Source organism: Nematolebias whitei, chromosome 14, assembly GCF_014905685.2.
Source record: "Nematolebias whitei isolate Nwh7 chromosome 14, NemWhi1, whole genome shotgun sequence".
Lineage (NCBI taxonomy): Eukaryota > Metazoa > Chordata > Actinopteri > Cyprinodontiformes > Rivulidae > Nematolebias > Nematolebias whitei.
This window is the reverse complement of record NC_056511.1, coordinates 22,638,289-22,652,567: the sequence shown is the minus strand read 5'-3', so window position 1 is coordinate 22,652,567 and position 14,279 is coordinate 22,638,289. Positions and strand designations below refer to the sequence as shown.

Here is a 14,279-nt window from a genome sequence, read left to right as displayed (position 1 = left end):
CGACAAGAAGAGGAGTAAATCAAAACAGGCTTATATCATAGAAGTGATATAAGTCTGTTATATATCTTTACCCACATAAACACAAAATACTATCACTACTAAACTACCACTAAGAATAATAATTGTAAGATAATACTAACTACTAATAAAATTAATAATAGAAAGAAGACATTGGAAGTTTTTAGTAAGATTTCAGTTTCATAGTTTTTCACGTGTTTGTCTTCTAGGTTTGTTTTACACAACATTTAACCAGAAATCAGATTATGTTAGATTATCACTCGTATCCATCTACACAGAGTGTGTGTGTGTGTGTGTGTGTGTGTGTGTGTGTGTGTGTGTGTGTGTGTGTGTGCGTGCGTGCGTGCGTGCGTGCGTGCGTGCGTGCGTGCGTGCGTGTGCGTGTGCGTGCGTGTGTGTGTTTTGGGGGCGACGCTATGACGTCAGTGCAAACATTAACCAATCAGAGCTCTCTGTTTGGTCGCTGTACATACCATACCATACCAATTTATTTATAAAGCACTTTAAACAGTGACAAAGCACACCAAAGTGCTGTACAGGGACAAACAGAACAAGCACACAGCAACAGATTACATAGCAAGACACCAAAAAGTAGAAACCAACAAAAACAATAATGGATAACAACAACAACCGCAACATGACCAACACAGTGTGATGCACACAGACTCAGCACAGATCACACAGTGCTGAAAGCCAGGGAATAAAAGTGTATTTTTAAGCGAGATTTAAAAACTGTGAGGGAGGGGGCCTGTCTAACGAGCAGAGGTAACTTATTCCAAAGTCTTGGGCCTGCTACAGAGAAGGCCCTGTCACCTCTGCGCTTGTGGCGGGTTCCTGGGACTGTTAGGAGCAACTGGTCTGCTGATCTGAGAGAACGTGGTGGGACATACGGCTGGAGCAGATCAGTAAGATAGGAGGGGGCAGAGCTGTTTAGTGATTTATAGACATACAAGAGTATTTTGAATTTGATTCGAAGGTGAACCAGAAGCCAGTGTAGGGAGGCCAAAACAGGTGTAATGTGCTCTCTTTTGCTTGTGCTGGTCAAAAACCGGGCTGCTGCATTTTGGACCAGTTGGAGTCTAGCTATGGAGGTCTGACTGATACCAAAAAGGAGTGAGTTGCAATAGTCGAGCCTGGATGTAATGAATGCATGAATTACTGTCTCCAGGTTATTTTTGGACAATATGGGCTTCAGCTTAGACAGTCGCCTCAGCTGGAAAAAGCAGGATTCAACAATCATATTTACATGATTGTTGAGTTTCAGAGAAGGGTCAAGTATCACTCCTAGATTAGTGACTCTTTGTTTCACTAACGGTGACAGAACGGATAGGTCGATGCCGTGGTTGGTGATTGTGTCATTGGGAGGAAACAGCATAACTTCAGATTTCTTCTCGTTGAAACTCAAGAAATTTAAAGCCATCCAATCTCTGATGTCAGCCAGGCAGTCCAGTAACGGTTGAATAGAGCGAGTACCGTTGAGTCTGAGGGGAAAGTAGATTTGGCAGTCGTCGGCGTAGAAATGAAAAGGTATGTTATGTTTCCTGAAAATAGCACCTAGTGGCAGCAGGTATAAAGAAAATAAAAGAGGACCAAGGATGGACCCTTGCGGTACCCCCCATTTAAGCGCTGTCGAGGCTGAACTAAAATCTTTGATGGAGACACAAAAGGACCTGTCAGCGAGGTAAGATCTAAACCATTCGAGGGCTGACCCAGTGATGCCCACCCACTGCTCTAACCTCGCAATGAGGATCTCGTGGTCGATTGTATCAAAGGCAGATGTGAGGTCCAGTAAGAGAAGGAGCACAGAATCACCAGCGTCTGTGAATAGGAGAATGTCGTTGAAAACCTTGAGTAGAGTAGTTTCAGTGCTGTGGAGAGGTTTAAAGCCAGACTGGAATAGCTCTAAGATTGCATTATCCTCTAGAAAGCATTTCAGCTGGGACTCCACTATTTTTTCCAGTAGTTTAGTGACAAATGGGAGTCTGGAGACAGGCCGGAAGTTGGACATGACTGAGGGGTCAAGGCTAAGTTTTTTCAGGTGAGGTTGGACAGCAGCATGTTTAAAAGTTATTGGCACCACACCTGAGACTAAGCTGCTGTTCACAATGCCAAGAACAGGAGGGCCCAGAACAGGAAGAAGATCCTTGAGGAGTCGAGGGGGGACAACGTCAAAAAGGGAGCCAGATGGCTTCATGCCACACATGACCTGCTCCAGGGAAGACAGAGAGATGGGCTCGAAGTGGTCAAGAACAGCAACACAATGAGATGGGATGGACGGATCATGAGCAGGTGGAGAAATGAGTGCCCGGGTGTTTGCAACTTTTTCAGAAAAGAAATGGAGGAAGTTTTCACACAGCTCAGTTGAGGCTTCTAGAGGTGAAGGTTCACTGAGGTGTAGAACTGAGTTCAGGGTGGGAAAAAGGGCTCGGGGGTTGTGAGAGTTTGAGGCAATTATCACAGAAAACAACTTCGATTTGGCGGCTTTAACTGCCTTCTGATAATGACGCCAACTCTCCTTTAGGATTTGAAAATAAACCTGCAGCCTGTCTTTCCTCCACCTGCGTTCTGCTCTCCTACACTGCTGTCTAACGGCTTGAGTGATGTCATTAAGCCATGTTTTTTTTTGGTCTACATCAATGTTCATGTTTCATTACCCTAAAAAACAAATAATGTTTCAAAGCAAAAACATTTTACTTATGGAATTAATGTTTTAAAAAGTTAAGTCAGGTTCTCTGGAGTTCCATCCATCCATTATCTTTACCCGCTTATTCCATTTTGGGTCACGGGGGTCGCTGGTGCCCATGTCCAGCAATCACTGTGCGAGGGGCGGGGTACACCCTGGATGGGTCGCAAGTCCATCACAGGGCCACATAGAGACAAACAACCATTCACTCTCTCACTCATACCTAGGGACAATTTAGAGTTGCCAATCAGCCTAACATGCGTGTTTTTGGACTGTGGGAGGAAACCCACGCATGCACGGAGAGAACATGCAAACTCCACCCAGAAAGGCCCCTGGACCGGGGTTTGAACCAAGGACCTGCTCGCTGAGAGGCAGCAGCTCTACCAGTTGCGCCACCATGCTGCCGTTCTCTGGAGTTCTGGTTTAAAAAAATATATATATAAGTTATAAAAACGTTTCATCTTTCATCCGAAAGACTTCTTCAGTCTTGTAGTGGATCAACCAGTTTGTTGTTGACATTCAAAACTAGCTGTTCATGTGATAAAAGAGGACCATCAAGCTAATGGGTCGTTAGTACTCTGATTCACAGAGAGCTGACTGAGTGATACTAGAATAGCATTGTATGTAGATTTTTCTACCTGGATTATTGAGCATCCATCAGGATATAGAATTACCGATAATACGTTTTGTTTGTTGTAAGTAGATCTAACTATAAAAAGTAACTTAGTTGATGAAAATTATTGATTTATTTCTAAATTAAACATTTTGTTGTTTAAAGGCAGTGTGAAGTGATTAGGACAGCTTTTAGGACTGACTCAGTTTCTCTATTTTTTTGTTTATGAACAAATGACTTGTTGGATAACCAGATTCAAGATGGCTGCCACAGACCTTAAAAACAAACAAGGACTGTCAGAATAAAAGCCTTACTTGTGAGAATAAAAGCCACCTGACAGAATAAAGCAAAGTGAAAAAGAAAAAAGCCAAAGAAATAAGCGATCAACAATTGCATTTACAACTGCGTTTACTTTTTTTAGTGCAAATCAAATGTTTTATTTTTTAGATGTTTTTGCTTGCTTTGTTGTAGTTTATTATTTTTGTCAGGCTTTTTTTTTTTCTTTGTTTTTGGCACAAATCTAATCCTTATACGAATGAATAAATATAGACTTTGCAAAGTTTCAGCTTATCACTTTTTGTTGTTTTCATTAATCGAACAGGGCAGCACGGTGGCGCAACTGGTAGAGCTGCTGCCTCTCAGCGAGCCGGTCCCTGGTTCAAACCCCGGTCCAGGGGCCTTTCTGGGTGGAGTTTGCATGTTCTCTCCGTGCATGCTCCGGTTACCTCCCACAGACCAAAAACATGCATGTTAGGGTAACTTTAAATTGTCCCTAGGTGTGAGTGAGAGAGTGAATGGTTGTTTGTCTCGTTTGTTTCTATGTGGCCCTGTGATGGACTTGCGACCTGTCCAGGGTGTACCCCGCCCCTCGCACAGTGATTGCTGGACATGGGCACCAGCGACCCCCGTGACCCAAAATGGAATAAACGGGTAAAGATAATGGATGGATGGATTAATCTAACAGGACTGACACAAGTAACACAAAGTAATCATTTACACAACTTAATTGTTTGCTTTTTGGTATTATTTGGTATCAGGTATTTTGGTATCGGGAAGGTGCTGAAATACTGTGCCGATCAGCTCTGCGAGGTGCTGGCCGACAACTCCTGCCTCACCCTGGCAACAGTTCCCACCTGCCTGAAGACCGCAACCATCATCCTAGTTCCAAAGAGCTCTACAGTGACTGGTCTGAATGACTACCGGCCAGTGGCCCTCACCCTGATAGTCACTAAATGCTTCGAAAAACTCGTCATGACCCACATCAAAACAACCATCAACATCAACAAGGACCCTCACCAGTACGCATATTGTGAGAATCGATCTACAGAAGATGCCATTGCCTCTATGGTCTACACTGCTCTCACCCACCTGGAGCAGAAGGACTCCTATGTCCATATGCTCTTTGTGGACTTCACATCTGTCTTCAGTACTAAACCCTGATGGACAAACTACTCACACTAGGACTAAGCCCCTCCATTTGCAACTGGGTCCTAAACTTCTTAACAAACAGGCTGCAGTCAATGAGGATCCACAAGTCCTCCTCCTCCACCATAACCATCAGCACTGGCTCCCCTCAGGGCTGTGTGCTGAGCCCCCTCCTGTTCATTCTGCTCGCATATGACTTTGCACCCCATCCAGGCTGTCACATTGTAAAGTTTGCATATGATACAGTGGTGGGATGCATCACAAACAATGATGAGTACAGCTACAGGCAGGAGGTGGAAAACCTGGTGCAAGAAGAATAACCTTCACACCAATGTGAAGAAGACAAAGGAGATGATCGTGGACTTCAGAAGGAACAAACACACCTACTCGCCTTGAACATAGGAGGATCTATGATGGAAGTGGTCTCCATCTACAAGTACTTGGGTGTACACCTGAATGACAACCTCAGCTGGGGCATCCACACCACCCGCCTGATTAAGAAAGCTCGTCAGAGACTCTACTTCCTCGGGCGGCTGAGACAAGCTAGACTGGGAAGCTCAGTCCTCACCTCCTTCTACAGGTGTGCAGTGGAGAGCATCCTGTGCTCCAGCATCAACGTGTGGCATGGAGGCTGCACAGCTGCAGGAAAAAAAGCTTTGCAGAGAGTGGTGAAGGCTGCACAGATGTCTGTTGGGGTCAGCCTCTCCACCATCACAGACATCTACATCTCCAGATGCAGGAATAGGGCCACCTGCATCATGAAGGACTCCACTCACCCAGCACACACACTTTTTGCCTTGCTCCCCTCAGGAAGGAGGTTGAGGAACATTAAGTGTAAAACCAATAAACTGAGGAACAGCTTCTACCCCAAGGCTGTTAGACTCATGAATACCTATCCAGGATAATCACTGTGAAAAATCACATCATGTTGCTGCTGATCTGTTTCATGTTGCTGTGTTCATGCATGCTCATCTGCTCACACAGACTCATGTTTGTGCTGTTGTTCAGCGTATTGTGTAGTGCTTAGTGTATTTTTAGTTAATGTTTTTCTTAGTTCATATCTTAGATCTTATTAGTTTTTTTTTTTACATTTTAATACTTTTGTTGGATGTAACTGGGACCCTGTGTACATAATTTCGTTCCACCACATGTACATGTGGTGTGTACCACAAATAAAGAACCTTGAATCCTTGAATCATGCATCAATTTCATAAAGTGACAAAAGAATAATGTACTGTAAATCAAAGAAAATGTGTTTGACCCAATGCAGAATCCATATGTAATTACAGCCAAAAAAATGTTTCATTTTCAGTTAAAAATCGTTTTTTCCCCCCACTTTTTTTTATGTTCACTTAACTTTTTTTTTTAAGTGTACGTGGCCGCGCGTGTTACGTGATACGTGCTACGTAAACGTCAGTTAGTTGTGTTAGCTCGTGCTGTTAGCAGGTCGCTGAGCTAGCCTGTACAAACATTTCCACCCAGGCTCGGTTTGTGCTAGAGAACAGCTGTTATCAGTGGGAACCGTGGCTCCTGCTACATGTCGGTGTCAGTTTAATTCCGGAGAAGATGGCGGACTGCCAGGGAACAGTCTTCAGCTAACCAGCGCCGACAGACGGGAAGCTGGAGTTAAATTTCAGCCTTCCTGGCTGGCATCCTGAGGAGGAAACCTGTGATTTTACCAGCAGCAGAGACTGGATGCGGAAGGAGGATATGAGGCTAGCTGAGCGGCTAATTCTGACCGTTAGCTGCGCTGCTGGGACCCAAAATCAGAAATAAAGTAATAACTTTGAGCACAAATAACAACTCTGTCAGTTTAACCAGAACTAGTACTCGCTACAGACTCTTTCCAGCCGAGCAGCGGTTGTTTTTATTTATTTAGTTGTATTTAAAATATCCTAAATCTTCCTCTAATGGTAAGGACGTAAACCAGTTCAGATTGCTAGGCCTAGCATTAGCCGCTAACCGCTAACGTGTGTAATTTTAATGTTTTCTCAGCCATTTCAAAGCCGTGTTTTGTCTTATTTTTCATACGGTTTGTTTTTCATGACCACTGAAAACACTGGTGTTTGGTCACATTTTGGTTTCAGAATTGCAAACTAAGCTAAGATAAAGCTAAAATGTATGTTAGCCTGAATACCAATCTGAAAACAATGATCTAGACACAGACCAGACACAAAATTCAAATATATTTATTAACTTTTGTGTGTAAGTCAGTTATCATATTTTAAGATTTAAGATATATTTTTATATGTCAGTGTTATAATCCTTTTCAAGCAGTAGCCACTTTTAAAAATGTTTTTCTCGTGTTCTAAGAATCCGTTTTTCAGTTTCATTACTCATTGCAGGTTTGCTAACAAATTTTGTTTAACTTGTCATTTTACTAATAAAACCACAGGCAGCTGAAAGTCATAAAGCAAATATTAGATGTTTAAACAAACACCCAAGAAATAATTCACAGGCTTTCAGATACTGTGATTTTGGTGGAATTTAAGATTGGATTAATGCTGTCAATGACTTTGGCTTTCACTAACTTTGATTTTTGTCTTGCAGATAAATGTTTCTTCATACATTAAGTGGGATGCCAATGTGCCAAAAAGTCTCACACTTGATTACCCAAAAGGGGTTAGGGTAAAGTTCATAGACGTCTGTACAGTAAGGGTGCAAATGTTGCCACGAGAATATGTGAGGACTCTCTGCATCCACTGACACCTGTATTCAAACACAACGCAGAACTGTTGACCTTGATGAAACGGTCTTGGTCACCATGCTGTCCCCAAAGGAAGTGCCATCATAGACACAAGTCACTGTGGCTCAAACAGCCGCCCAGTTTCTTTGAGCTACATCCTTTAAGGAGACGTTGCAGCTTTTGTTGATCCTAAACGCTGAGATGGGCTCCCAGGCTCTTCAGATATTGCGGCAGGGTGTGTGGGCTTCGCTCACAGGTGGCTGGTATGTGGACCCCCATCAGAGCACGTTTTCCAACTGCTTCCACCTGTACCTGTGGATATTTCTCCTGGCCTTCCCCTTTCTTCTGTACATGGTAAGAACATTTTTTTATAGCAGTAGGCAAATTTAATCATCCATTTTATTTTTTTAAATAAGGTCCAAAATGTTTTTTTTTTTTTTGACGTGGCATCTTGTGAAAGAATTGGCAAATATTCAAGTTTCTATTTGTAAATATCCATGGATCTTACATATAGTTTAAATATTCTCCTCTGAGCATTCCAAACCTTTATTTAATATGTCTGATTATATGTCTTAAAATTATTTTTAAAAACAAATAATGGATATTCTCTTTTGAACTGTATTGCTCAGATATTGGAATAAATCTTTCAAACAAACTTCTTATTGTTTATAGTTTATCATGTCACATCAGTAGCTTTCCTTGCTGAAATGTGAATTTACCAAGTTCAAGAATATTATCCCTGAGGGGCATTTTGTTTCACAGACATATAAAGCATCCATACTTGACAAGACATTAAGACACAGCCGTTGGTAAAAGATTTATAATCTTTATCGTTTGTTTTGGTCAGGCTCTTCCTCCCAGCTTGCTGGTGGCAGGTGCGTACTCTGCTGTGGTTGCAGTCTTTTTCACAGCCATTAAGGTGGTGAACTACCGGCTTCACACCATGTTCGACCTCGGCGAGATCGTAGAGAAGAAGCAGGCCTCGCTCGCAGCAGACGCCCCAAGAGAAGAAGAAGAAGGTTCAGGAGCTCATGATGGGAATCAACACAGGCAAGAAGATGTTCTTAGGTCACTTGTTGTAGGAAACTAACTAATGTGTTGATTTCTTTTCATTTTTTTCTTTGTCGTGTTTATTTTCAGGGATAGTCATGTTGGTGTAGAGATGACTGTGTTTCGGAAGGTGAACTCAACACCCCCGGTTCGCTGCAGCTCCCAGCACTCTCTGTTTGGGTTAAACCAAGTGTCGGTGAGAACTGCTGCAGCATTTTTTTGTCTTCCCTCTTTTCATGTTAATGTTTCTCATATTTTCCATTTATTTATTTAGAAAATATTGTTTTATAGATATTTGCTGTTTTCAACAGAAGCTTTCTGTAACTTTTATAATTTTTTTCCAATTTGGAAAGCAAATATTTTTATTACAACTTCATGAAGGTGTTTTATTAATTTATGTCAGAAAGTATTCAAATGAATTAACTGTTTAATGACCCGATTCTTCAGGAGTTCTTGCCCCAGCTGGAGGATTCAGGAGGAACTAAGGGTAAGCAGTTCTGGGTTTTTACCTTCTTTTGAAAGATTTTCTTACACCTTCAGGTGAAACAGAAAATATACTCCTACTTAAAGAGCAAAAACAATTTGTCTGATTTTTTGTTTTTGTTTTTGTTTTTACTCCAGATTTAAAAGAAATGACACAGGAACAAGGAAGCAGTTGGGTAATTCTGACTTCAACCCATCGGGAGATTGTACAAAAGTGTTCCCAGGACATCCAGAGTAAGTCTGCTGTTATTCACTGAACTTTCTTCCACACCAAGCAGTCTCTAATCCTGCTTGGAAAAAAACAACTGCCTCAAAGCATACCAGTCAATGCATAAAAATCCATTCTTAAAAGGGATTGTTTTTAACCTCCATTTTGTTCATCGGAACAGTTTTTTTTATGTTGCATCCCTCTTCAGATAGCCTTGTATTCTGATTTTTATTTCTCGTCCTTCTCAGGGGTTCCCAGTGCGGTCCAGATGTGCATTCCCCCTTCATTAGGAAGAGAGATCCCAGGTATCATGGGAGTATCAGGAGAGTCAGCTAGACTTGAAGAACCTAAGGACTACTTGTCCATTCCTCCCTCGCCTTCGAGTCAAGAAGATGGAGGTGAGAAGGAGCAAACGGAGGAGTTACCAGAACAATCGTCTCATCTGTGTCCTGAGGACATTGGGATGGGAACGTATTCCTCACTTGGCCCCTCTGCTGAATCTGAGAGCCTGGGAGATGCTCCCCTCAGCCCTCTAATAAAGAGCAGCTTAAGCGAGGAGCTAAGTGAAAATCTGATGGGTTTAGGTCTGGACCCAGTGGCTTTTGTCCCAGGGACTGAGCAGCCAGGCAGCCGCAGTGGGGTAGCACTGGCTGCCGGTTCCACCGACAGTTGTTTCAGCGCAGGTGGTGCCACAACAGACCGCGAGACACTAAGCACTGTAAGTAGTTATCGCAGTGAAAAAACTGATTCCACTCAGCTGGAAAGTGCTTCATTGAGCCAGCCTGCAGATGGACAGGCGTCTGCCTCGGCGCCAGCAACATGTTCTGATGTTCTTAACAACGCAGAGGACACAACGGGACAGGGTGGTAGTGATACTGACAATCTGTCAGACAGTGTGCTGCTTCGCTCCCCTTCCAAAGATTTATCCATCAGTCAGGGGCTAGATCGGACACTCGTTGAAGGAGACGATTTGCCTCCTGTACCTGCCAATCTTGCACAGCCCCCTCCTCTCCAGAACTCGTCCCCTTCAAGTAGTGGACACTCAGAGGTTTGTGATTTAGACAGAAATGTTGCAGGTCCTCCTCCTCTTCCTCCTCGGCAGGCCAATTCAGTGCCTTCAGGTCTGGCCATGGGACTAGTGTGTTCTGAGCCTGCTTTGCCCATATCCTCCACCCCCCTACTGCTGTCAGAGCAGCCTGCTCTCCAAGCTCAACAGGTTGTGCGTCCTAAAGACTTTAAGTTGCAGCGGGCCGGCGGCAGTAGCATGGGCCACAGGCCGGGTCGGAGGAAAGCACCGAGAAGGCGAGCTGGAGCAGGCAGCAGTAGTTTTGACTGCGGCTCTTATAGGCGTCACCACAATCATAGACAACACAGAGATTACATCCCAGTGCGCAGCCGGTTGGGCGCCAAAGCTTACAGCGAAAGTCTCTTTGAGGATTCCAGCGATGAGGACGATGGCAGTGACATGAGCGCTGGTTCTAGTCTGGGTTCTCAGCGCCGATACAGCTCTGACGAGGATGATAATGACGACTCAAGTTCCTCTACCTCCTGCTACTCCTCAGACCATGCCAACACTGACATGACATCCCTTCTCTCCACTGCTGCTCAGCTTCCCTCCCAAAGAGAGGGGGATTTACCCGAACCCTCCGGCCCCGCTCATCCCCGTGCTGCTCAGCGCTCTTCAAGCACAGCTAGTGCTAAGACTCATGCTCGAGTACTAAGTATGGACGGAGCGGGCAGTGCCCAGAGCAGCACGGCGGCCACACCCACTACACTGTCAATGCCCTCCACCTCCACTCCAGCACCCCGCATACTCACCATGTCCAAATCTGATCTGGAGGCCCGCACCATCCACACGGAAGGCTTCTCTGGGAGCCACCATCATCGACTAGATTCTCTTGGAGGGTCTTGGACCGGAAACCAGATGGGTTGGAGGGCCGGAGAGCTGCTTGAAGAGGGAGCTGTGGGTGGAGGTAAGTTGGCCTTGCAATCAGTATGATTCAGTCATACTCTCAATGTTTGCTAAAATGCAGCTCATTATTTAGTAACTACACTGGTTAGTCTTTAAATTTAAGCCAACTTTTTAGATTATATTTATTCCACTCGTAGGTTTTGCAAAATGAAAGGAACATTGTTCATAAATCCAGTGAAAAATGTATGGTTTATATGGACACAGTTTCTCCACGATTTGTTACTGAAGTCACAAAGCTGCTGCTTTTTTTCTTTCAGTGACAAAAAAGATAAACCAAATTTATTTATAAGCACATTTAAAATCCAGAGCTGTACCCAGAACAGTGCATGAATGTGCATATAAATGAGATTATAAAAATAATACAAAGAAAGCACAATAATAAAACAGCACAGGCTACTAATGAGAAAATAAATATGTCATAATTGAAGCAGGTTTTTTGTTGAGTTGTAAAACGGTTTCCTTGCTGGGTTCGAAAATGTTAAGTAGATTACAGATAAAAAGCATGTGCAGCTAATTTCCATCTAAATTCAACTTTTAACTGATGATGATTTTCTGTCAAGAAATAAAAGACTAAGAGTAAAATTTTCCTATTTTTGAAGAAGTGAATAGTGTTTTAAAGTGAAATTATGTGGTGACGTTTTAATGTTTTCAGTCTGGTGGCATCAGATCCAAATATTTACCGTGTAGTCTTTAACAAACATTTTCTCAAGATTTCATTCAGCTTTGTTTGGTTGATAATAAATACAAAAAATGAGCCTTTTATATTTATCATGTTTAATTCAGTTTGGATATAAATGAGCAGTTTACTTGTTGCTTTTCAGTGATTAGTTAAAATGATTGTAAATTGTAAATAAAAGTTAAATCAGGGTATTGATTGTTTGAACGTGTTTTGATGCAGCTTTGTTTGATTCAGTAGAACTGACTGTGAGGTCAAATATATTGATGTAACTGATAATCGTCTCCAGCTTTGGGTCCAGAGGACGGGAACAAACACGAGTCTGTCAGCAACGTTAAACGGACTCAGGCAATACGCAGGAGACACAACGCTGGGAGCAACCCGACACCGCCTCCTTCCACCATGGGATCCCCTCCCAGGTCAGTCGTGCAGGCGTGAGTGGGGTTTCAGACAATTTCTTTCATTATGTCTGCAGACAAACTATATTTGCAAATTTAAATAAATACAAAGTGAAAGAAATTATATTTAAAAAAAAAAAAAAAGTATGTTGATTTCATAAATTACCTGAAAATACTTCACATGAATCACACAGGTTCAAGCAGTGCTAACATAAATATTCTCTTCCTGCCGTAGCCTTCAAGACCTTCAGCGATCTCGGACCTCGTCTCATTCACGCACCCGCACGCTTCCCTCAGCCTTACAGTTTGCATCTTCACTCCTCTTGCCCCGCAGTGGTGTCCATGAGGCCTCCACATTTGACGACACGACAGAGGGAGCAGTGCACTATTTCTACGATGAGAGTGGTGAGTTTACAATAACGCCCTGGGATAAAGGTTAATGCCACCATATTTTCTGCTCACTAAGCTGGCTTACTTTGGGTATTATATGCTTTTAATGTCTCCCATTGTTGAGCAAAGAGGGAGAGTTGCAAATACTCTTCATCTGTGTGTTCATCTGTGTATGTTGTGAGCATGCTCATTTGAAAAATAAGAGATACCGACCTCCGTTTTGGTGTGTAGTGTGTAAGAAATGTTCCTGTCAAAAATTGGGTTGTCGCATCAAAATCCAAGATGGCTACCACAATTCTCTCAAATAATTGGGATAGCCAAAGATTAATCTATAGGGCCCAAGATCACCATTGGTCACCACCCCGGCTCCTCCATTGTACCTGCTGGTGGATAAAGTTGCTCTCTCCAGGATCCGTCACTCTGCTCTGCCTCGGACAAGACAAAAAAAAAACCTCCTCTGTTCTTCGTCACAGTGCAACTCCTCCCCACTTGAATATCTTTCTTGCACCAAAAACATAAAGATTTACTTGCATTCTGTTTAATTCCAGTCCAGAAAAACACTCCTCTCCAAAACCACAAACATTCACACTTCAAACCTGTCAGAGACGGGGGACGTCAGAGTACTGCTTTTGTTTTGTTTTAATCCTTCATATTAAAAAAACCTCTGTATCTTAGTATGAAAATTCAGATGGTATGAAAAAGTTAAACGTCACATTTTACTTTTGTGTTTGGCGAATATCCCAGTTGAAATCTGAGTTTGAGTTTTCTTTGTTGTGTACCAGGAGTAAAAAGGTCCTACACCTTTGGACCTGCTGGAGGTGGTTATGAGGACCCAGTCCAGTAAGTAAAATCATTTTACTAACTGCATTTTGTTATTCCAAGATGGCAGTTTAAAATGTGCTTGTTGCAGGGAAAGAGAGAGGCAGTCTCAGTCCTCCAGCTTCACATCCACCGAGGTCCAGGAAGGAGCACCGGTCCTGTCCATCCTACAGCCCAGACCAGTGGTTCTACAGGGCATGCAGGTGCGCAGGGTACCTCTGGAGATGCCTGAGGTTAGCAGTCCTTTATGTTTTACCTGGCCAATTATTTCTTGTTAAAGGTTGTGGTGTTTTATGGATTCTTCAATCGTTAAAGTTTTTTATTATTTTATTTCTAGTTCGATCTTGATCACGAATCCCTTCAAGAGTCCCATGAAAACACTCTGATGATCGAGGAGAAAGCCAAACCCAAACAGTACTATCGGTTCTGGGTGCTACCTGGAAGGTGGCTGAGGGTTCGATATGATCGACTGGCTCTCCTGGCTCTACTGGACAGGTGAGAGAGATAGTTGGACAGGTGACAGAGGTTATGGGACAGAGGACAGGCAACAAGAGACTGTTGGACAGGTGACGTGACTGTTGGACAAGAGATAGAGACTGTTGGACAGGTGGCGTGACTGTTGGACAAGAGATAGACTGTTGGACAGACAAGAGAGACTGTTGAATAAGAGATAGAGACTATTGGACAAGAGATAGAGACTGTTGGACAGACAAGAGAGACTATTGGACAAGAGATAGAGACTGTTGGACAGACAAGAGAGACTGTTGAACAAGAGATGGAGACTGTTGGGACAGACAAGAGAGACTGTTGAACAAGAGATAGAGACTGTTGAACAAGAGATAGAGACTGTTGGGACAG

At 43.1% G+C, this 14,279-nt stretch overlaps 1 protein-coding gene across 1 annotated transcript in view; it reads left to right on the top strand.

Annotated features, from left to right (window-relative positions):
* The first annotated feature begins 6,241 nt into the window (after positions 1–6,241).
* LOC119420588 (pecanex-like protein 3) overlaps positions 6,242–14,279 on the top strand; it is a 39,309-nt gene continuing 31,271 nt past the window's right edge. Inside the window, exons 1-12 of the mRNA XM_037688004.1 lie at positions 6,242–6,516; positions 7,290–7,779; positions 8,273–8,475; positions 8,566–8,671; positions 8,923–8,962; positions 9,097–9,192; positions 9,415–11,139; positions 12,104–12,233; positions 12,448–12,617; positions 13,385–13,442; positions 13,513–13,654; positions 13,759–13,916. Coding sequence (XP_037543932.1) covers positions 7,627–7,779; positions 8,273–8,475; positions 8,566–8,671; positions 8,923–8,962; positions 9,097–9,192; positions 9,415–11,139; positions 12,104–12,233; positions 12,448–12,617; positions 13,385–13,442; positions 13,513–13,654; positions 13,759–13,916 — 2,981 coding nt within the window. The 5' untranslated portion in view covers positions 6,242–6,516; positions 7,290–7,626. The remainder of the gene's footprint in view (positions 6,517–7,289; positions 7,780–8,272; positions 8,476–8,565; positions 8,672–8,922; positions 8,963–9,096; positions 9,193–9,414; positions 11,140–12,103; positions 12,234–12,447; positions 12,618–13,384; positions 13,443–13,512; positions 13,655–13,758; positions 13,917–14,279) is intronic.